The sequence below is a fragment of the Panthera uncia genome, assembly GCF_023721935.1.
Source record: "Panthera uncia isolate 11264 chromosome B3 unlocalized genomic scaffold, Puncia_PCG_1.0 HiC_scaffold_1, whole genome shotgun sequence".
Taxonomy (NCBI): Eukaryota; Metazoa; Chordata; class Mammalia; order Carnivora; family Felidae; genus Panthera; species Panthera uncia.
The window spans coordinates 104,037,115-104,057,228 of NW_026057582.1; the positions used below are offsets into that span (position 1 = coordinate 104,037,115).

Sequence of the window (20,114 nt, forward strand, 5' to 3'; positions counted from 1 at the left end):
TTTTCTTAAGTTTATTTATTTATTTTGAGAGAGAGGGAAGGAGGAGCAAAAAGAGAGGGAGAGAGACAATTTGTGCTGGCTCCGAGCTGTCAGCACAGCCACTTCTTGGCTACCAATAATATAATACTATTTGAACTCATTTCACTTACTAGGTTTTTATAGTTATTGCACAACAGGCTATGATGCCATGTTGAAAGCATTTTTGTGTACATTTCCTGTGTCTTGCCAGGCATTTTACTGAGAATTACTCAGGTGTACTGTACTAGTGTGCTAACTTGAACAATTTGGCATGAATGGCCTGAATTTTTACAGACAGCACAGAACTGTTAACTTCCTAATCAGTGATTCACTTATGGAACATTAAGATTTGTACACAGGTTTAGCAAAATAAACTGTTCTGCAATCTGCATTAGCTCATGTTTTGGATGATTCTGTTTTGAAAGATTTGTTATATAACACATTTAGATGTATGTTGTTCCTTATTATACTTTGTTAAATAGTTAAAATGACATTTATTCAAATGTTACTGGAACTCCATAAATCCTTCCCTGGTAATTTGAATACCAGAGTTAAATGATCCCCTGAGGTTTCTTGCCGTCCTTTTGTAAGAACTCAATAGTAATTAATCTTTTGATGGGATGCTAACTTTGGGGATCAAGTTGATTAAACTGTAAAAGTCCTGAAAAACAGTGGTCTTTTCTTTTTTAATCTGTGATGGTTTAGAAGATGCTCTTAATGATGCCCAATGGCACAGGTTTATTCACCTATAGATCATAACACTGCAAATGCACCCACCACATTAAGAAAATAACCTAGCACATATGCTACTGGTGATGGCAAAATCTCATGATTTTTTTTTTAATGATACAGCATTATTATAATTTTTCTTATATCCCATACCAGTATATCTGCATTACAATTTATTCAGATCTTATAATGCTTTCATGGTCTGATATCTTAATTTACAAGTTATTTTTTAAAATTCTTTTCTAATGGTGTAACATATTCACTGTAGAAATCTTAAAAAATCAGAAAAAAGATAAAGAAGGAAACCAAAATTAACCATAATACCACAATCCAGAGATTATCATTGTTTCACTCTTCGTGTTTTTTTTCCTATGCATATTGTAATACATTTTCAAAACATAGGGGAAAAAAGAAAAGAAAAATAAACTCTTGTTAATTGACCATAGTGGTAATTATTTGGGGGTATAAGCTCTGGCCTTTTTTCTACACATGTGTATGTGTATACACATTGCTTTTATAGCAAATGGAATCATATGCTCTGCACTCTATCCTATTATTTCATTTACCATTATAGGAGGGCATTTTCTCAGAATAATAATTATTCAAAACTTTCACATTTAGTGGTAGCATATTACATTTTTGAAAGTCCAAAAACTTGAATTCATTAGTCCCTTTTCCATCAATAGATATTTTAAATAGCTTCTAGTGTTTCATTAATTCAAACAGTGAGGCAGTTAACCTTTGCATAAAATTTTCTGTCTCTTATGTCTTATAAAGTCCTATAAATGGAATTACCAGATTATTTTTAAGGCACTTCAAATATACTGGCCTGTCAATTTTTAAACAAGTTGTACTGACTTGAACTGTTACCCCATTTCACTTTTAGGAACCTTTATAACATTTCCTTAAAAGAGATCTGCTCATTATGATGTGATACCCATCTTGATATATAATTTTTGAGAATATTAAATCAACAACTGTTTAGATTGTTCTATGTACTCATATTTTTAGCAAAAGAAATTTTAGGTTTTATAATATAGAGATTAAGTGATTTGTATTCCTCGGAAAATATGACTGCAGATATGTAGTTATAGGAAGTATTCCTATGTTAAGGACAGCTCCACAAGCCTATCTTCAAAACAGTAATTTAATTCTTCCAACAAGAGGGTTACATAAAGATTTTATTATGAACAAGGTGTGGTCAGGATCTTTGTCTAATCAAACTTATATCCCTAGCACCTAGCATAGAATTTGGCTTAAAGTAAACACTTCAGTAGCTCAGTCGGTTGAGCATCTGACTTCGGCTCAGGTCGTGATCTCACAGTTCATGGGTTTGAGCCCTGTGTCGGGCTCTGTGATGACAGCCTAGAGCCTGCTTTGGGGATTCTGTGTCTCCCTCTCTCTCTGCCCCTCCCCCACTTACTCTTTGTGTGTGTGTGTGTGTGTGTGTGTGTGTGTGTGTGTGTGTGTCTCTCTCTCTCCCCCCCGCAAAATAAATAAAACATTAAAAAAAATCGTAAACACTTTAATGGATTAATGAATAGTTTGTACTACGTCAGTTTATGTTGTGATTATTGAAAGACATAGTATAAGCAGTCTTGTTTCAACAACTTCTATTTTTGCTTCCTGAGGTATGTTTTGTCAATTGAGAGTGCTGAAGAGATACGAGAATATGTCACTGACCTCCTTCAGGGAAATGAGGACAAAAAAGGTCAATTCATAGAGGAGCTTATAACCAAATGGCAAAAGAATGATCAGGAGTTGAGTTCTGATGCTCTGCAGCAGTCCTTCAAAAAAGATGGTAAGTGGGGCACCTGGGTGGCTCAGTTGGTTGAACGTCTGACTTCAGCTCGGGCATGATCTCATGGTTCCTGAGTTCAAGCCCTGTATTGGATTCTGTGGTGACAGCTCAGAGCCTGGAGCTGCTTCAGATTCTGTGTCTCCCTCTCTCTCTGCCCCTCCCCTGCTTTCAGTCTGTTTGTCTCTCTCTCAAAAATAAATAAACATTAAAAAAAAATTTAGAGAAAAAGATGGTAAGTTAATACAATTAAGTAATGGGCTGGTTTATAGAACCTCATATTTTCTGTAACTGCTATTTCCTCACAGCTAACTTAAGCAGAATCATATGTATCCGTATTTTTCAGTTCTACTCAAACTGGAATCAATACTGTTTTGTTGAGACTTTTTCAACTTAGAAAATATCACAAAAATACCTGTTTGCAGATAAAAATGTGGTTTCAGAATAGTTTGAAAAATTTATCCATGTTTTAAAAAAACAATTTTCAGGAGTACCTGTGTGTCTCAGTCAGTTAAGCATCCGACTTCCATTCAGGTCATGATCTCACAGTTCCTGAGTTCGAACCCTGCATCAGGCTCTGTGCTGACAGCTCAGAGTCTGGAACCTGCTTTGGATTCTGTCTCCTCTCTGTCTGCCCCTCCCCCACTCAACTCTCTGTGTCTCTCTCTCTCTCAAAACAAATAAACATTGGGAAAAAATTTTTTTTTAAATTTTAGTTATCTGTATACCTGGATGAAAGCAAATGCTGACCAACTTTAGTATGAATAGCATTTAGAAGTAACTATTTAGTTAAAAGATATGAAAGATAAATACCAAACTAAATAATCTAAGTCATTATTATTATATAATCTAAAATATATCAGATTTTAGGGTCACCTGGGTGGCTCAGCCAGTTAAATATCTGACTCTTGGCTTTGGCTCAGGTCACGATCTCATGGTTTGTGAGATCGAGCCCCATGTTAGGCTCTGCACTGACAACATGGAGCCTGCTTGGAATTTTATCTCTTCTTCCCTCCCTCCCCCTCCCCCCCTCTCTTTCTCTCTCTCTGCCCGTCCCTCCCTCCCTCTCTTCTCTCTCAAATAAATAAATAAACTTTAAAAATAAAATAAAGTAGCAGATTTTAATTTACTTTCTTAATCCCAGCCAGTAGTCTTTACCATTGACTATCTTGAAAATTATGGTTTATATTTAATTCTGGTTTGAGAGGAAAAGCTAATGTAAAAACCTTCCTGACTGCATATCTTCACTCTAAATATTCAGCATCACCTTCTGTTTATTACCTATCAGTTCACCAATGAATCCCATTATTATCAATCTATATACGTATATGTATAATTTTTTTTTTCTTTTAAAGAAATGTTGGATGGGCAGAGATCAGGAGACCAGCTAAAGAGGAGTAGGAGGAAAGGCAGAAATAGACAGGAAGTTCCTGCATTTGCTGAACCTGACACAACCATGGAGGTCAAAACACCTTTTGATTTGGCCAAGGTGAGTGCTTATAGAATGAATCATTTCCTAGCTGTATGAAAAAGAGGAAGTGACTGATACATTTCAGAGAGCAAAGTGTGCAAATTGTTCTAGAGTGGCAATTATTCAACAAATGCATGAATTTTATGGAGAAAAAGTGATAATGATGATACATTACTTTCTGTATGGTAGATTTTTTTGGCAGCTTGATTTTTAAAAACAATTTTTTTAAAATATTTATTTATTTTTGGGAGACAGAGAGACAGAGTGCATGCAGGGAAGGGGTAGAGAGAGAGGGAGACAGAGAATCTGAAGCAGGCTCCAGGCTCCAAGCTGTCAGCACAGAGCCTGATGTGGGGCTTGAACCCATGAATTGCAGGATCATGACCTGGGCCGAAGCTGGATGCCTACCCGACTGAGCCACCCAGGTGCCCCTGGCATCCTGATTAAATAATTATTATAAGGACATCTTGGTTAGAAATGAGACTGAGAAAGATATACATATATACATATATATATATATATATCTTACATATTTATACTTATATATATGTATATATATATCTTACACATATATATATAATATATATAATGGAACATATTTGATGAAGTGCACCAAGGCTTCATTTTCAGCGTTTTGTGTGTGTGGGTTTTTAATAAAAAAAATGCACAATTATAGCTGTTATTAGAAGAGTGTTCCTACCTTGAGCCATCTGCCATTGCACCATCGTCATCATCATTTAGTGTTTAGAGTTTTTTTCGTATTCTCTCATGGCTCTCAAAATAGCCCTGTGAGGTAAGCAGAAATATTTATAATCAGGGAAATTTGAGAAACTAAATTTCCCAACATAAGGGAATAGTTAATTATGCTGAGATGGCAGATAGGTGATCAAAAAATTCTGAGTGTGATGACCATGCAATAAAACATGGAAAAGTGTTTGCAAAATAATGTTAAGTTCAAGGGGAAAAAAAAAAGAGAGACTTAAGCCTTTTCCCAAGTGGAATAAAATGAGCAAAGAAGCCTTGTAAGCAAAAGAAAAACACAAATGACCGATAAACATTAAAAGATGTTTAACTTTACCAGTTTGTCACCCTAATTGCCTGGGACTTTATCAGTTTTAGCACTGTAAGTCCAGTATTCTGGGATTTTCCTAAGTCCTAAGCAAACCGTGGTAGTTTGTGTATTAATGTGTTATTGATTGTATTGATCACTAGTAATCAATAAACACATATTAAATCCCTGAGGTATTGCCTATAATTAAAAAAAATTTTTTTAGTGTTTATTTTTGTGAAAGAGAGCACAAGTGGGGGAGGGGCAGAGAGAAAGGGAGACACAGAATCCAATCCAGGCTCTGAGCTATTAGCACAGAGCCCGTTGTGAGGATCAGACTTAGGAACCATGAGATCGTGACCTGAGCCCAAGTCATATACTCAACCCAATGAGCTACCCAGGTGCCCTGCCTATAATTTTAAATTGCTAAAGATTTTAAAAATAGAATACTCAGTGATGGTGAAGTTGTATTAAAACAAGAGCCCCTGTACACTACTGGTGGCAATGTTAATTGGTTTAAACTCTTTGGGGAACAGTTTGGTAGCATACATCAAGAACCAGAAATGTTCCTATCTTATTGACTTGTTAATATGACTTAGAAATTTAACATAAGAAAGTAATCAGAATTGCACACAAAAGAACTATTGAAAATGTGAACTGATCTGTTTAGCAGTAAGAGAAAGACTAAAATTATACTTCCCTCATTTGATGGAGTATCATTCAACTAATAAAATTGTTCACCAGAATATATCATTTGGGAAAACATTTGTCATAAAATATTGAGTGACAAATGTGTGAACGAAATACGTAGGTTTGATTTTTTTGTGTTTAAAAAAATTTTTTTTAATGTTTACTTATTTTAGAGAGAGAGACAGAGAGAGCCAGCATGAGTGGCAGAAGGGCAGAGAGAGAGGGAGAATCTGAAGCAGGCTCCAGGCTTCATTCGGCTCAGGTCGTGATCTCATGGTTAGTGGGTTTGAGCCCCACATTGGGTTCTGTGCTGACAGCTCGGAGCCTGAAGCCTGCTTCAAATTCTGTGTCTCCCTCTCTCTCTGCCCCTCTCCTGCTCCTGCTCTCTCTCTCAAAAATAAATAAAACATTAAAAAAAGGTCTTTTTAAGTTTTTTTTTTTTTAATTGATTTTTTGCCTTAAAAAAATACTTGGAGCGCCTGGGTGGCTTAGTTGAGTAGTTAACTCTTGATTTCAGCTTAGGTCGTGATCTCACAGTTGGTGGGATCAAGCTCTGAGTCCAGCTGCAAGCTGAGGGTGGAGCCTGCTTGGGATTCTCTCTTTCTGTCTCCCTCTTCACCTTTCCTGCTCATGCATGTGCTCTCTCTCACAAAAAACAAAAAAAAACTTACTCTATACACACACAAACATTTTCACATGCACACACATAGAAAGACTGAAGGAAAATGTTAAAAATGGTGTTTCTTCAGGTGTTATGACAATAAATGTTTTAATTTTTCCTCTTTATACTCTATTTTCCTCTTTATACTATATTTTCTATTTTTTTTTACTTTTTTACAATGAGCAAGAATAGCCTTCCTAAAAACCAGCTTCATTGAGGTGTAATTAAATACTTATGTAATTGTACATATTTAAGATATACAATTTGATAAGTTTTTTAACCATCTTAGTTTTTTAAATGTATACTTTAGTAGTGCTAAAAGTATTTTCATATTGTGCAATAGATCTCCAGAACTTTTTCATCTTGTAAAGCTGAAACTCTGTACCAGTTAAATAGCTCTCCATTTCTCTTGCTGCCAGTCCCTGTCAACTACCATTCTACTTCCTCTTTCTGTGAATTTGCTTTACATCTAAATGGAATCAAGCAGTATTTGTCTTTTTGTGCCTGGCTTATTTCATTTAACATAATGTTCTCAAGGCTCATTTATGTTGTAGCATATGACAGAATTTCCTTTTTTTTTTTTTTAATTTTTTTAATGTTTATTTAGTTTTGAGAGATAGAGTGTGTGAGCAGGGGAGGAGCAGAGAGAGGGATACAGAGAATACAAAACAGGCTCCATGCTGTCAGCAGAGAGCCTGACATGGGGCTCGAACTTGTGAACTGTGAGATCATGATCTGAGCCAAAGTCGGGTGCTTAACCGACTGTGCCACCCAGGTACCCCAATTCATAACATATTTTATATTTGCTTCGGGTCTTTTCTTTTTTCCTTTTTTTTAAAGTTTATTTATTTATTTATTTTGAGAGAGAGAGAGAGAGCAAGCGAGCATGTGTGCAGGGGAGGGGCAGATAGATAAGGAAAGAGAATCCCAAGCAGGCTCCGTGCTGTCAGTGCAGAGCCCAACTAGGAGCTTGAACTCAAAATCCATGAGATATGACTGGGCTGAAATCAAGGATCGAATGCTTAACCAACTGGGCCACCCAGGGGCCCCAGGTCTTTTCTTTAAAAATGAATGAATGAATGAATGAATGAATGAGGGGTGCCTGGCTTGCTCAGTCAGTAGAGCATGCAGCTCTTGATCTCAGGGTTGTGAGTTCGAGCCCCATATTGGGCATAGAGATTACATAAAATAAATAAAATAAATGGACCCTTACTAAGAATGTTGAAATTCTCTTTGTTCTTTCTACCCAGTGGTTCTTGATTTTGCCCCCCCAGGAAATGTGTCTGGCAGCATTTTGGCTGGCACAGCATGGGGCAAAGGGGTACTACTGCCATCTAGTGAGTAGAAGCCAACGATACTGTTAAACATCCTACTTACCATAGGGCATCCTCCACAAAAAAGAAACAGTAGTGCTTAGGTTGAGAAACTAATACACAGTTGTGTTTCCTTCTGCCCTACAGATGATTACTATCTTGAATTTGGTGTGAATCTTAAAATCAGTAGTCTATTTTTTCGTATATAGGAATATATTAACAGCATATAGTATAATATAGTATAGTATAGTATAGTGTAGTATAGTACATTTTTAAAATGTAAGTAAATAGACGGGGCACCTGCATGGCTCAGTTGGCTAAGCCTCCGACCTGATTTTGGCTCAGGTCATGATCTTGGGTTCGTGAGATCAAGCCCCGCTTTGGGCTCTGTGCTGAAAGCCCAGAGCCTGCTTGGGATTTTCTCTCTCCCTCTCTCTCTGCCCCTCCCCTGCTTATGCTCTGTCTCTCTCAAAATAAATAAATAAACATTAAAAAAAGATAACCATAGTCCATACCTGGATGGCTGCACTATGGAATATTAAAAAAAAAAAAGTAGGCTAATAACATAATGTCATTTTGCAGATGCTTTTTAAAACTTTTTGAGAGCAATCTGTGGTATACATAGATTTTGTTTGTTTCTCTTAACTCAAGATTCCATTGATTCAATTTCCACATTAAGTCATAAATGCACTTTTATCTTGTTTATAATAGTTTGCTGTTGTGAAAACTGCAGTGAACATTCTTGTATGTATTTCCGTCAGGTACATTTGAGAATTGTTAGTATTTACCTGTTACTAGAATTACTGGGTTATAGGCTTTGTTAATTTTTCTTTTATTGAAACTACCAATTTTTTAAATTATTTTTAAAAGTTTTTAAAAAATACTTATTTATTTATTTTGAATTTTTTTAATGTTTATTTATTCTTGAGAGAGAGAGCAGGGGAGGGACAGAGAGAAAGGGAGACACAGAATCTGAAGCAGGCTTCAGGCTCTGAGCTGTCAACACAGAGCCTGATGCGGGGCTCAAACTCATGAACCATGAGATCATGACCTGAGCTGAAGTCAGACGCTTAATCAACTCAGCCACCCAGGCGCCCCTAGTGTTTATTTTTGAGAGAGAGAGAGAGGGAGAAAAAGGTACCATGAGTGGGGGAGAGCAGAGAGAGAGAGAGAGAGCGCGCGAGCGAGACACAGAATCTGAAACAGGCTCCAGGCTCTGAGCTGTCAGCACAGAGCCCAATGTGGGGCTTGAACTCTGAATGACAAGATCATGACCTGAGCTGAAGTCGGATGCTTAACTGACTGAGCCACCGAGGTGCTCCCAGTTAATTTCTAAAGTAGTTGTAACAATTTCATCCTGCTACTATCAAGGTAAGCAATTTCTCTTTTCTCCTTCTTTGCCAGTGTTTAATATTGTGAGGCCTTTTAAAGTTTTGCCCTTTTTTAAATTCTTGTTTTTATTTATTTATTTTTTAAGTAATCGGTATACCCAAAGTGAGGCTTGATCTTAAAACTCCGAGATCATGAGTCACATACTCTATTGACTGAGGTGTTGACTAGCCAGGTGCCCCAAGTTTTGCCCATTTTAAGTATAAGAAATAGTATTTAATTTTGCTTTGCACACACATGAATTCTAAATAGAGGCTCTGTCATTTGAATAGTTTGTTGATTTGTTTTTGATTTCCATTTTTTTTGGCCTTTTGGATCGTCAAGAACTACTTATTCATATTCTTGATCTGCTTTTCTGCTGAGTTGATGGTCTTTTTTAAATTGTTTTATGGGAGTTCTTTATTCTATACATTACTTTAATACATAGATTTTTTTTTTAATTTGTTTATTTATTTTGAGAGAGAGAGAGAATGAATGAATCTCAAGCAGGCTCCTCACTGTCAGCACAGAGCCCGACTCTGGGCTTGATCTCACCAACTGTGAGATCATGACCTGATCTGAGATCAAGAATCAGGCACTTAACCAACTGAGTCACCAAGATGCCCCTTATGTACTATTTTTTTATTATATGTGTTGTAGATATCTGCTGGTCTGTGTTTTTCGTTTGTGGTATCTTTTGACTCACAGGAATTTTTTTTTTTTTAATTTTTTTTTTTTTTAACGTTTATTTATTTTTTGAGATAGAGACAGAGTATGGACAGGGGAGGGGCAGAGAGAGAGAGGGAGACACAGAATCGGAAGCAGGCTCCAGGCTCTGAGCCATCAGCCCAGAGCCCGACGCAGGGCTCAAACTCACGGACCACGAGATCGTGACCTGTGCTGAAGTCAGACGCTTAACCGACTGCACCACCCAGGTGCCCCTGGAATTTTTAAATCTAATGTAGTCAAATATATTGATCTTTTTCTTTGTTTTATGCTTTTTATAGCTTATTTAAGCTTTAAGGCATTTTCCCACCCTGAAGTGAAAAATATATTCTCCTAAATTTTCCTCTAATAGTTTAAAAGTTACAATTTTCACATTTAGGTTTGTAATCCATCTGAACATTATTTTGAGTAATTTTTTGTATTACTCTTATCAGTAAAATACTTGTTTTTAAAGTAGAAGTATTGGGTTGCCTGGGTGGCTCAGTCAATTAAGTGTCTGACTTCGGCTCAGGTCATGATCTCACGGTCCGTGAGTTCAAGCCCCGCGTCGGGCTCTGTGCTGACAGCTCAGAACCTGGAGCCTGTTTTGGATTCTGTGTCTCCCTCTTTCTCTGACCCTCCCTGTTCATGCTCTCTCTCTCTGTCTCTCTCTGTCTCAAAAATAAATAAATGTTAAAAAAAAAAATTAAAAAATAAAGTAGAAGTATTACATAGACGTGTGTAAATATATATTTTATAAGTGGTGACTGCAAGTGTATAGAATCTTAATGTAAAAGCAAAATTCAGACCATAAAGAGAATATTTTCTGGTCAGAGTTATCAAATAATGGATAATAATTTTTTTTTCTTTTAAGTAAGCTCTGTGCCTAATGTGCTGCTTGAACTCACAACCCCAAGACCAAAAGTCACATGTTGAGCCAAACAGGTGCCCCACATAATGGATAAAAATTTTAAAGTCTTATTTTGTTCTTTTAAAAATAGTCATGAAATAATAGCATACAATACATTAATGAACTTTTAATAAATTAATTTTTAACATCCAGGAGAGAAAGTTGTTGAAAACAACATGAAAACCATTATCTATGTTTTCTCCTTTGAGTCATTTTCCTCAGGATGCTTTTTCACAAATTCCAGTTCAGTTTTTAAAAATTTTGAAGTTGTTGATAAATATTTTTTAAAACATTTTTTAATGTTTATTTTTGAAAGAGAGAGACAGAGTGTGAACAGGGGTGGGGCAGAGGGAGAGGGAGACACAGAATCTGAAGCAGGCTCCAGGTTCCAAGCTGTCAGTACAGAGCCCAACGTGGGACTTGAACTCAGGAATCATGACCCGCAAGATCATGACCCGAACCAAAGTCGGACGCTCAACCAACTGAGGCACCCCATTAAATATTTTAACGTTTTATATTGCAATCTTTTTAAGTGTTTCTTTTTTATAATCGTTTAATCTTTTAATCCATTTAGCCCTATGTTGCTTTAGTCTGTTTGGTCAACTTACTCATTTACCAATCCACATTAAAGAAGCTTGCTTTGACTATGCAATGTTTCTACAGCTACAACCTAGCTTTTTAGTTAAGTAGATGCCAATCTTAGTTTAACAAAGTATTTCACTGTTTTTATTAATGGATCTTAATGAATAAGGTACCTTGATGCTTGTTGTTATATAGGTTTCAAAAGGTAAAATAAAAACCATGGTTCACTCATAACTTCCCAGGCTTGGGTAGGGAAAGATCTTCAAATTAATAATGACTTAACTTTTGATTTCATATCTCTTAAGGCTTTAAGAGCAGTTTATCCCTCAACAACCTGTTTCTGAGTCTGTATTTAATTCTTAAGTATTTTCTACTCATTAAGCAAACTTGGAAAATGATTTTGAAAAAATGGTTTATCTCTTATACAGGAATTTCTTGTTAGAGCTGCAGTGTATACTGAATTAGTGAGTTCTGAACCATTACACATAGGAGAAATACAGGATTAGGTTTCTGTGAGCATCTGGTCGCAATTTTATCAAACATTCAATACATAACCTTATTTTATGTGTGTTTCTGTTTAAAGACACTTTAATATATCTTGTTAATTTATTAACATTGAACTCAGAGCCAACAGCACTATAACTTATGCCTGAAGAAAGCTTATCTAACACATCTATTTAAGGTACAGCCTTCTTGTGCTTAGGAATACTAGACAACATGTAAGCACTATGCATGGGACCATTTTAAATATTAGGATCACCAAGAAAAAGCACAAAAATGCAAAAAAAGTGATAATAAATAGACTGAAAATAAGACACTTGTTTACAGCGTGACAGCTGAAACAAGAAGGCAGATCATTCCTTCGCTCGGCCTTAGCGGGAAATCTATACATTTAGAGGCTCAGATTTTTTGCTACCCTGCTCATGTCCACAAATGGTTGTAAAAGCACCTAGAGTATTGATTTGGGGGTTACAAATAGATTTTAGTTAGTAGGCAAATTCATAGACCTGGAATCATGAGTAATGATCAAGCTGTGTACTGACAGTTCCACTTTTGGTCTTGTAGGTAAATCTGTCTCCATGTTCTATATGCAGTTCATTTGGTTATTTAGAAAATTCAGAAAATTGTATTGCATGTCTACTGTATGTCAAGAACTGATTTAGGCATTATACATTATAGCAGTAAATAAAACACTCTAGGTTTCTATGCTCTCCTAGAGGTTACATCTTAGTGGTTGAAAGGAAACATAGAAAAGACAGTTGGAAAAAAAATTAATTATAGATTATAAAAACTGCCATGAAAGAAATAAAAAGGGCAATGTGATAGGCAGTAGTTGGTAGGAAGGGAGCTAGTTTAGGTAGAGTATTCAGGGAAAGCCTTTCAGAGGGAGTGAAATTATAGCTCAGAACTGAACAATGAAAAGGAGCCCTGGGGCGCCTGGGTGGCTCAGTCGGTTAAGTGGCCGACTTCAGCTCAGGTCATGATCTTGCGGTCCGTGAGTTCGAGCCCCGCGTCGGGCTCTGTGCTGACCGCTCAGAGCCTGGAGCCTGTTTCAGATTCTGTGTCTCCCTCTCTCTGACCCTCCCCTGTTCATGCTCTGTCTCTCCCTGTCTCAAAAATAAATAAAACATTAAAAAAAAAATTAGAAAAAAAAGAAAAGAAAAGGAGGCAGCATATAAAGAGATGGGTTAGGAACCATGCAGATTGAGAGAATGACAAGTGTAAAGGAGAGATGGAGACAGGTGTTTAGCAATTATCAGAAGCCTGTGTGGCTGGAGCATAGTGAACAGGGGAAGAGTGATATGTAGGAGAGATTGGAGAGCACCTGGAGGCCATATGTAAAGTTTTATAGGGCATTATAAGTAGCTTGGATTTTATTCTAAGCACAATGGGAAGGCAGTGAATAGTTTTAAGCAGTGCAGTGATAGGCTATGAATTTTCTTACTTGTCCTGTTCTTCCTTTTTCTCCTGTATTTCTCAATATGTACTCATTGCCCATTATGTATATGGGAACTCATCAAAGCACAGCCCTCAAATACCTTATGTTAATGTTACTGGATAATTTAATGGGAGTCAAATACAAGTTTCTGCTTAGAGATTTTAATCTTCTCACCATGATCACTGACAGCCAAAAATATAATTGACTAGTTTGAAAAATGGCAGCCTGCTAGATTAGATAAAATCTTTAGCACTCTCTTAGATTTTAATTTTTACCTAAGTTGACTTCTATGGTATTATCTCTATATCTCAACTTCTGGCTTTGGGTATCTCAACTTCTAGCATGTCATAGCAAAGAATTGTTCTTTTCCTTGTAGTAATTTTCCCATCCACTAAAACTCTTGAAGATGTTTCTTCCCTGAAAAGGGAAAGCAAGAGGCATCTATATAAATAAGTGTTTGAATGTTTATGTCCCCCCCACCCAAATTTATATGTTGAAATGCTAGTGCGATTATATTAGGAAGTAGGGCCTTTGGGAGGTTCTTATGTCATGAAGGTAGAACCCTCATGAATAAGTGTTCTTGTAAAAGAGATCCCACAGAGCTTCCTTGCCCCTTTTGCTGTGTTAGGATACAGTGATCTAGAAGAAATCATTTCTGTGACCTGGAAGAGGGCCCTCACCCAACCATGCTGGCACTCTGATCTTGGACTTCCAGCCTCTAGAACTGTGAGAAATAAATTTCTGTTGTTTATAAGCTACGCAGTCTGTTATGTTTTGTTATAGCAGCTTGAATGGACTAAGACAGAGGCTGATAAATAAAGTTTTCTATTTAAACTTTTAATTTTACAACATATAGACAGAAGTGAACAGATGTATGTTCACAAACTGACCATATCTTTATAGCCAGAAACAAAACATCACCCTTCCTCTAAAAGACCCCCATTTTGTCCCAAAAAAAAAATGATGTCCCTCCCCGGGGAAAACACCTTCCTGACTTCTAACACCATAGATTAGTTTTGCCTGCTTATGAATTTTGCGTAAATGGAGCTATATAGCGTGTATTCTTTTGTTTGTGGCTTCTTTCAATCAACATGGTTTATGGGAATTAGCAATATTGTTTTGTATAGCTATACTTTTTCATTCTCATAGCTACCGACAATTCTATTAAGTGAATACATCAATCTGTTGAACATTTGGATAGTTTCCAGTTCCATTGCTGCAATGACATTCTTGTACATGTCTTCTGGTGAACATATTTACCCATTTCTGTTGAGTATATATCCAAGAACTGAATTGCTGAGTTACAAGATATGCATATGTTCAGCTTTGGTAGATACCAGTTTACACTCCCACTGACAGTGTATGAAAGCTTTAATTGTTCTTGTATCCTTACCAGCACTCTTCTGTATTTTCTTTTTCAGTTTAGCCATTCTGGTTGGTATTGAATTTTGGTTTCTTTTGCATTACCTTGATGAGTAATGAAGGGTAGCTTAAGTACCTTTTCCTGTGTCTGGTGGCCAGTTGGATATCTTCTTGAATGAAGTTCCTGTTGAGATAGTTTGCCCATTTTTCTATTGTGTCATCTGTCTTTTTCTTATTGAGTCATTTTTTTTTTAATTTTTCTTATTTTAAACCTGTATCATCTGCTTTTAGAGACATTTTTGTTTTTATGATCTCCACTTTAAGCATGCTTATATATGTCCCGTAAACAGCTTTTACTGCTAGATTTACCTTCTACCAGCTATAATAGGGGACTGAAAGCTACTAGCAAAAAAGGCAAGGTATATCAGGTAGCTTTTCTAGAATATAATCTTTCTTCAGACCCTTGATTATAACCCTTAATTTGTGTTTCTCTCACTACCTTCTGTCATGGTTCCTAGATAGTATATAAGTTGTCATTGAACAGAAGTGAGGTTTTTCTTTTCTTGACTATTTTCATTGTCATTAATTTTTTTTATGTTATTTCTGATATCTTTGTACAATTAGGCACAGGAGAACAGCAGCTCCTTAAAGAAGAAGACAAAGTTTGTCAGTTTATACACAAAAGAGGGACAGGACAGGCTTGCAGTCCTGATTCCTGGTCGCCATCCTTGTGATTGCCTGGGCCAGAAGCACAAGCTGATCAATAACTGTCTGATCTGTGGGCGCATTGTCTGTGAACAAGAAGGTTCTGGCCCCTGCTTTTTCTGTGGCACTCTGGTAAATTGTTTCTTTTATATTTTATTTTACTATCTTTTGGTTGAGTACGTAGGGACATTCACATCCTTAGTAATTTCTTTTTTCTTAGGAAATTTCTTCCCTCAAATGTCCAGTAAAGTCTAGTAGCAGGAATTCGATTAATCAAGAAACCAAGGTTCTATCTTAGTACTGAGGACTGTTAGTGAGAAGAGTTTTGAGTATATATATTGTTGAAGGCTCCAAGTCTTATACTATAACATAATCCTCAGGTTATTATAGCTTCTATTTCCAGGACAACTCATCTCCATCTTCGTTGTCTGAGAGAATGATCTCAAGAGTGTGGTAGTAATGACTGTCTTACAAACACCCTAATGAGTTGTCTGCAAAGCTTATTCTGCCAGTTGAGCTGGTTGGCAGAAGCAATGGCGTTTGATGTTGGTAAAGGCATCCATTTTATATATTGCCTTGTTTTCCCTTCTCTGGTGCCTTTATACAGTACACTCAAAAACTAAGCTGAAAAAAAAATAAGCTAGTAGTGGATGACCTGAAAAATGTAGTATCTACAATAAAAAATATAAAATGAAAAAATACATTCTTTTTTTTTTTTTTTATAAATTTTTTTTTTTTTTCAACGTTTATTTATTTTTGGGACAGAGAGAGACAGAGCATGAACGGGGGAGGGGCAGAGAGAGAGGGAGACACAGAATCGGAAACAGGCTCCAGGCTCTGAGCCATCAGCCCAGAGCCTGACGCGGGGCTCGAACTCACGGACCGTGAGATCGTGACCTGGCTGAAGTCGGACGCCCAACCGACTGCGCCACCCAGGCGCCCCGAAAAAATACATTCTTAAATCAGCAGTAAATATCCTCTGATATGGGGCTTTCTGTAGAAATACACCCTATAGCTGCTAGTGGGAACTTTGTGCCACTGCAGCAACCTCTAGGCAATTTCCATGTTTTCTGATAAATCTTTTGAATCCTTAAATTCAAGAAAGAGTAATGTAAAGCAGATTGGCCTTTGAAGTCTTGTAGTTTTATAAACTCAGTATGAAATTGGTTTGAAAGTAACTCCTTTTTTGCCTCCCTTATAATTGCAGTCATTTTGTAATAAATAGAACTTTTTCTTTGCTTAATATATTCATTATTTTATAAGTAGGTAATATTCAAAGACAAATGAAATATGTATAATATAAAAGACTAGTTTTCACTGGTGGCACTGTAATTTGCTTTTTCTGATTCTTTCTAATAAGACATCTGTTTATAATTTCTTTTGTAAGACTTGGATTAAATGATTAGAACTGGAAGTCTTTTTAAAAAAAAAGTATTGGGGCGCCTGGGTGGCGTAGTCGGTTAAGCGTCCGACTTCAGCCAGGTCACGATCTCGCGGTCCCTGAGTTCGAGCCCCGCGTCAGGCTCTGGGCTGATGGCTCCGAGCCAGGAGCCTGTTTCCGATTCTGTGTCTCCCTCTCTCTCTGCCCCTCCCCCGTTCATGCTCTGTCTCTCTCTGTCCCAAAAATAAATAAAAAAACGTTGAAAAAAAAAAAAAAGTATTATATTTTTTCCCCAATATTCAATGATGGCAAATCTATTGTCCTTTGAAAGTAGGTTAGATTTTTTTCTTTTTTCTTTTTTTTTTTTTTTTTTTAGCTAGCAAATCATTTAGGGACACTTCCAATGAGATCAATTTTTTCTATGGTTCACATAAGAAGGGAAAAATCGAAAGAGACCAGGGCAAACTCATTTGGATATGTATATTTTTATTAGGTTTGGATAACAAAAAGCACCAATGGTCTCATTTTATTGCCATATCTCATGTGTAATTTGAGGTTACTTTTTAGATATATTAAGACAAAATTAATGTAACTATTGGATCATGTGTCTTGTTCTTGTTACTTTATAGGTATGTACTCGTGAAGAACAGGATATTTTACAGCGTGACTCAAACAAGAGCCAGAAATTGCTGAAGAAGCTAATGTCAGGTAGGCAACAATGTTCTGATTGGATCACCATGGTGATGAATACATTTTGTTGTATCTGTGATTGTTTTTCTTGTATACTGGTATGCAAGATGCAGTTTTATTTACTCATTTATCCTACAGGTGTTTAAAAAAAATTTTTTTTATATTATTTTTTTTTGAGAGAGAAGTGGATAAGGGGCAGAGAAAGAGGGAAAGAAAGAATCACAAGCAGTCTCCATGCTGTCAGAGTGGAGCCTGATGTGGGGCTCGATCCTAGGATCTACGAGATCATGACCTGAGCCAAAATCAATAGAAGGATGCTTAATTGACTGAAGCACCCAGGTGCTTCTCTCAGCATTTATTTTATATTTTTAAAAAATGTTTATTTATTTATTTTGTGCAAGAGAGAAAGAGTGCACATGAACAAGGGAGGGGCAGAGAAAGGGAGAAAAAGAACCCAAGCAGGCTCCATGCTGTCAGCACAGAGCCCAATGCAGGGCTCAGTCTCTTGAAACGTATGATTATGACCTGAGCTGAAAGCAAGAGTCACATGAAAAGATGCTCAACATCATTCATCATCAGGGAAATACAAATCAAAACCACAGTGAGATACCACCTCACACCTGTCAGAATGGCTAAAATTAACAACACAAGAAACAACAGCTGTTGATAAGGATGCAGAGAAAGGGGAACCCTCTTGCACTGTTGGTGGGAATGCAACTGGTGCAGCCACCCAGATGTTCATCGACTGATGAATGGATAAAGATGATGTGCTGTACATACACAATGGAATATTACTCAGCCATCAAAAAAGAATGAAATCTTGCCATTTGCAACAACGCAGATGTTAAGGGAGATAAGTCAATGAGAGAAAGACAAATACTCTATGATTTCACTCATGTGGAATTTAAGAAAGAAAACAGATGAATATGTGGGAAGGAGGGGGAAAGAGGTGATAGGGAAACAAACCACAAGAGATTCTTAACTGTTGGGAACAAACTCTGGGTTGATGGGGAGAGGTGGGTGGGAGATGGGCTAGATGGGTGATGGGTACTAAGGAGGGCACTTATTGTGATGAGCACTGGGTTTGTACGTAAGTGATGAATCACTGAATTCGCCTGAAACCAATATTGCACGGTATGTTAACTAACTAAAATTTAAATTAAAAAAGAAGGATACGATTGTTAATTTCTTTTGATAATTGTACTATGGTTATGTGAGATAAGGTATTAGCATTAAGGGAAACTGACAAAGTTATATAGAACTTTTCTTCTTTTTTTTTTTTTTTTTTTACAGCTATTTTCTAAGTCTTTTTTAGAACTTTTTTTTTTTTTTTTTTTTTTTTTTTGCAACTCTTTTCTAAGTCTTTTTTAAATAATTTATTATTATTTTTTTTTTAGTTAGCCTATGTTTTGAGAGAGCGCAGGGAAGGGGCAGAGAGAGAATCCTGAGCAGGCACCCCACTGTCAGTGCAGAGCCTGATGCAGGGCTCAAACTCAAAACCTGTGAGATCATGACCTGAGCTGAAACCAAGAGTCAGACACTCAACCAACTGAGCTACCCAGATGCCCTTTTCTATGTCTTTTATAGTTGAAAAACACTTAATAAAAATTGTTAAGGACATGGGTGCCTGGCTGGCTCAGGCAGTGGAGCATGCAACTCTTGATCTTAGGGTTGTGAGTTCGAGCCCCACTCTGGGCACCTGAGTGAGTCAGTCAGTTAAAAGTCCAGCTTTCGATTTTGGCTCAGATCATGATCTCATAGCTCTAGCCCTGCACTGAGCTCTTTGCTCTTAGCACAGAGCCTGACTCAGATCCTCTGTCCCCTTCTCTCTCTGCCTCCCCCCCGTTCACATTCTCTCTCTCAAAAATAAATGAACATTTTAAAAGAATAAAATTTGGGGGGGGGGCACCTGGGTGGCTCAGTTGGTTAAGCGTCCAACTTCAGCTTAGGGTAGCACAGTTGGTTAAGCATCCAACTTCAGCTCAGGTCATGATCTCACAGTTTGTGACTTGGAACCCCAAATTGGGCTCTCTGTTGTCAGTGCAGAGCCTGCTTGGGATCATCTGTCTCCCTCTGTCTGTGCCCCTCCCCCGCTCTTGCACACACTCTATTTCTCTCTCAAGAATACATAAACATTTGGGGCTCCTGGGTGGCTCAGTTAGTTAAACATCCAGCTTTGGCTCAGGTTGTGATCTGCCCGTGGGTTCGAGCCCCACATCAGGCTCTGTGCTGACAGCTCGGAGCCTGGATCCTTCTTGGGGTTCTGTGTCTCCCTCTCTCTCTGCCCCTCCCCTGCTCACGTTCTGTCTCTCAAAAATAAATAAAACATTAAACAAACAAACATTACAAAGATCTTAAAAATATTTAAGGGCATTAAGAATAAAAAAAAATGTTTTTTAATGTTTATTTTTGAGAGAGAAAGACAGAGCATGAGTGGGGGAGGGGCAGAGAGAGAGGGAGACAGAGAATCCAAAGCAGGCTCCAGGCTCCAAGCCGTCAGCACAGACCGATGTGGGGCTCGAACCCACGAGCCATGAGATCATGACCTGAGCCAAAGTCAGATGCTCAACCAACTCAGCCACCCAGACGCCCCTAAAAAAATTTTTTTTGGATGTTTATTTATTTATTTTGAGAGAAATAACAAGCAGGGGAGGGGCAGAGAAAGAGGGAGACAGAGAATCCCAAGCAGGCTTTGCACCAACAACGTGAGCGCAATTCAGGGTTTGATCTCATGAACCATGAGA

The 20,114-nt window shown here is 37.3% G+C and overlaps 1 protein-coding gene across 2 annotated transcripts in view; it reads left to right on the forward strand.

Moving 5' to 3' along the window:
• TRIP4 (thyroid hormone receptor interactor 4) overlaps positions 1-20,114 on the forward strand; it is a 67,507-nt gene that overhangs the window by 1,083 nt on the left and 46,310 nt on the right. For both annotated transcript variants that reach the window (XM_049611737.1, XM_049611736.1), the window contains exons 2-5: positions 2,379-2,548; positions 3,901-4,034; positions 15,219-15,431; positions 17,310-17,388. In XM_049611737.1, coding sequence (XP_049467694.1) covers positions 2,379-2,548; positions 3,901-4,034; positions 15,219-15,431; positions 17,310-17,388 — 596 coding nt within the window. The remainder of the gene's footprint in view (positions 1-2,378; positions 2,549-3,900; positions 4,035-15,218; positions 15,432-17,309; positions 17,389-20,114) is intronic.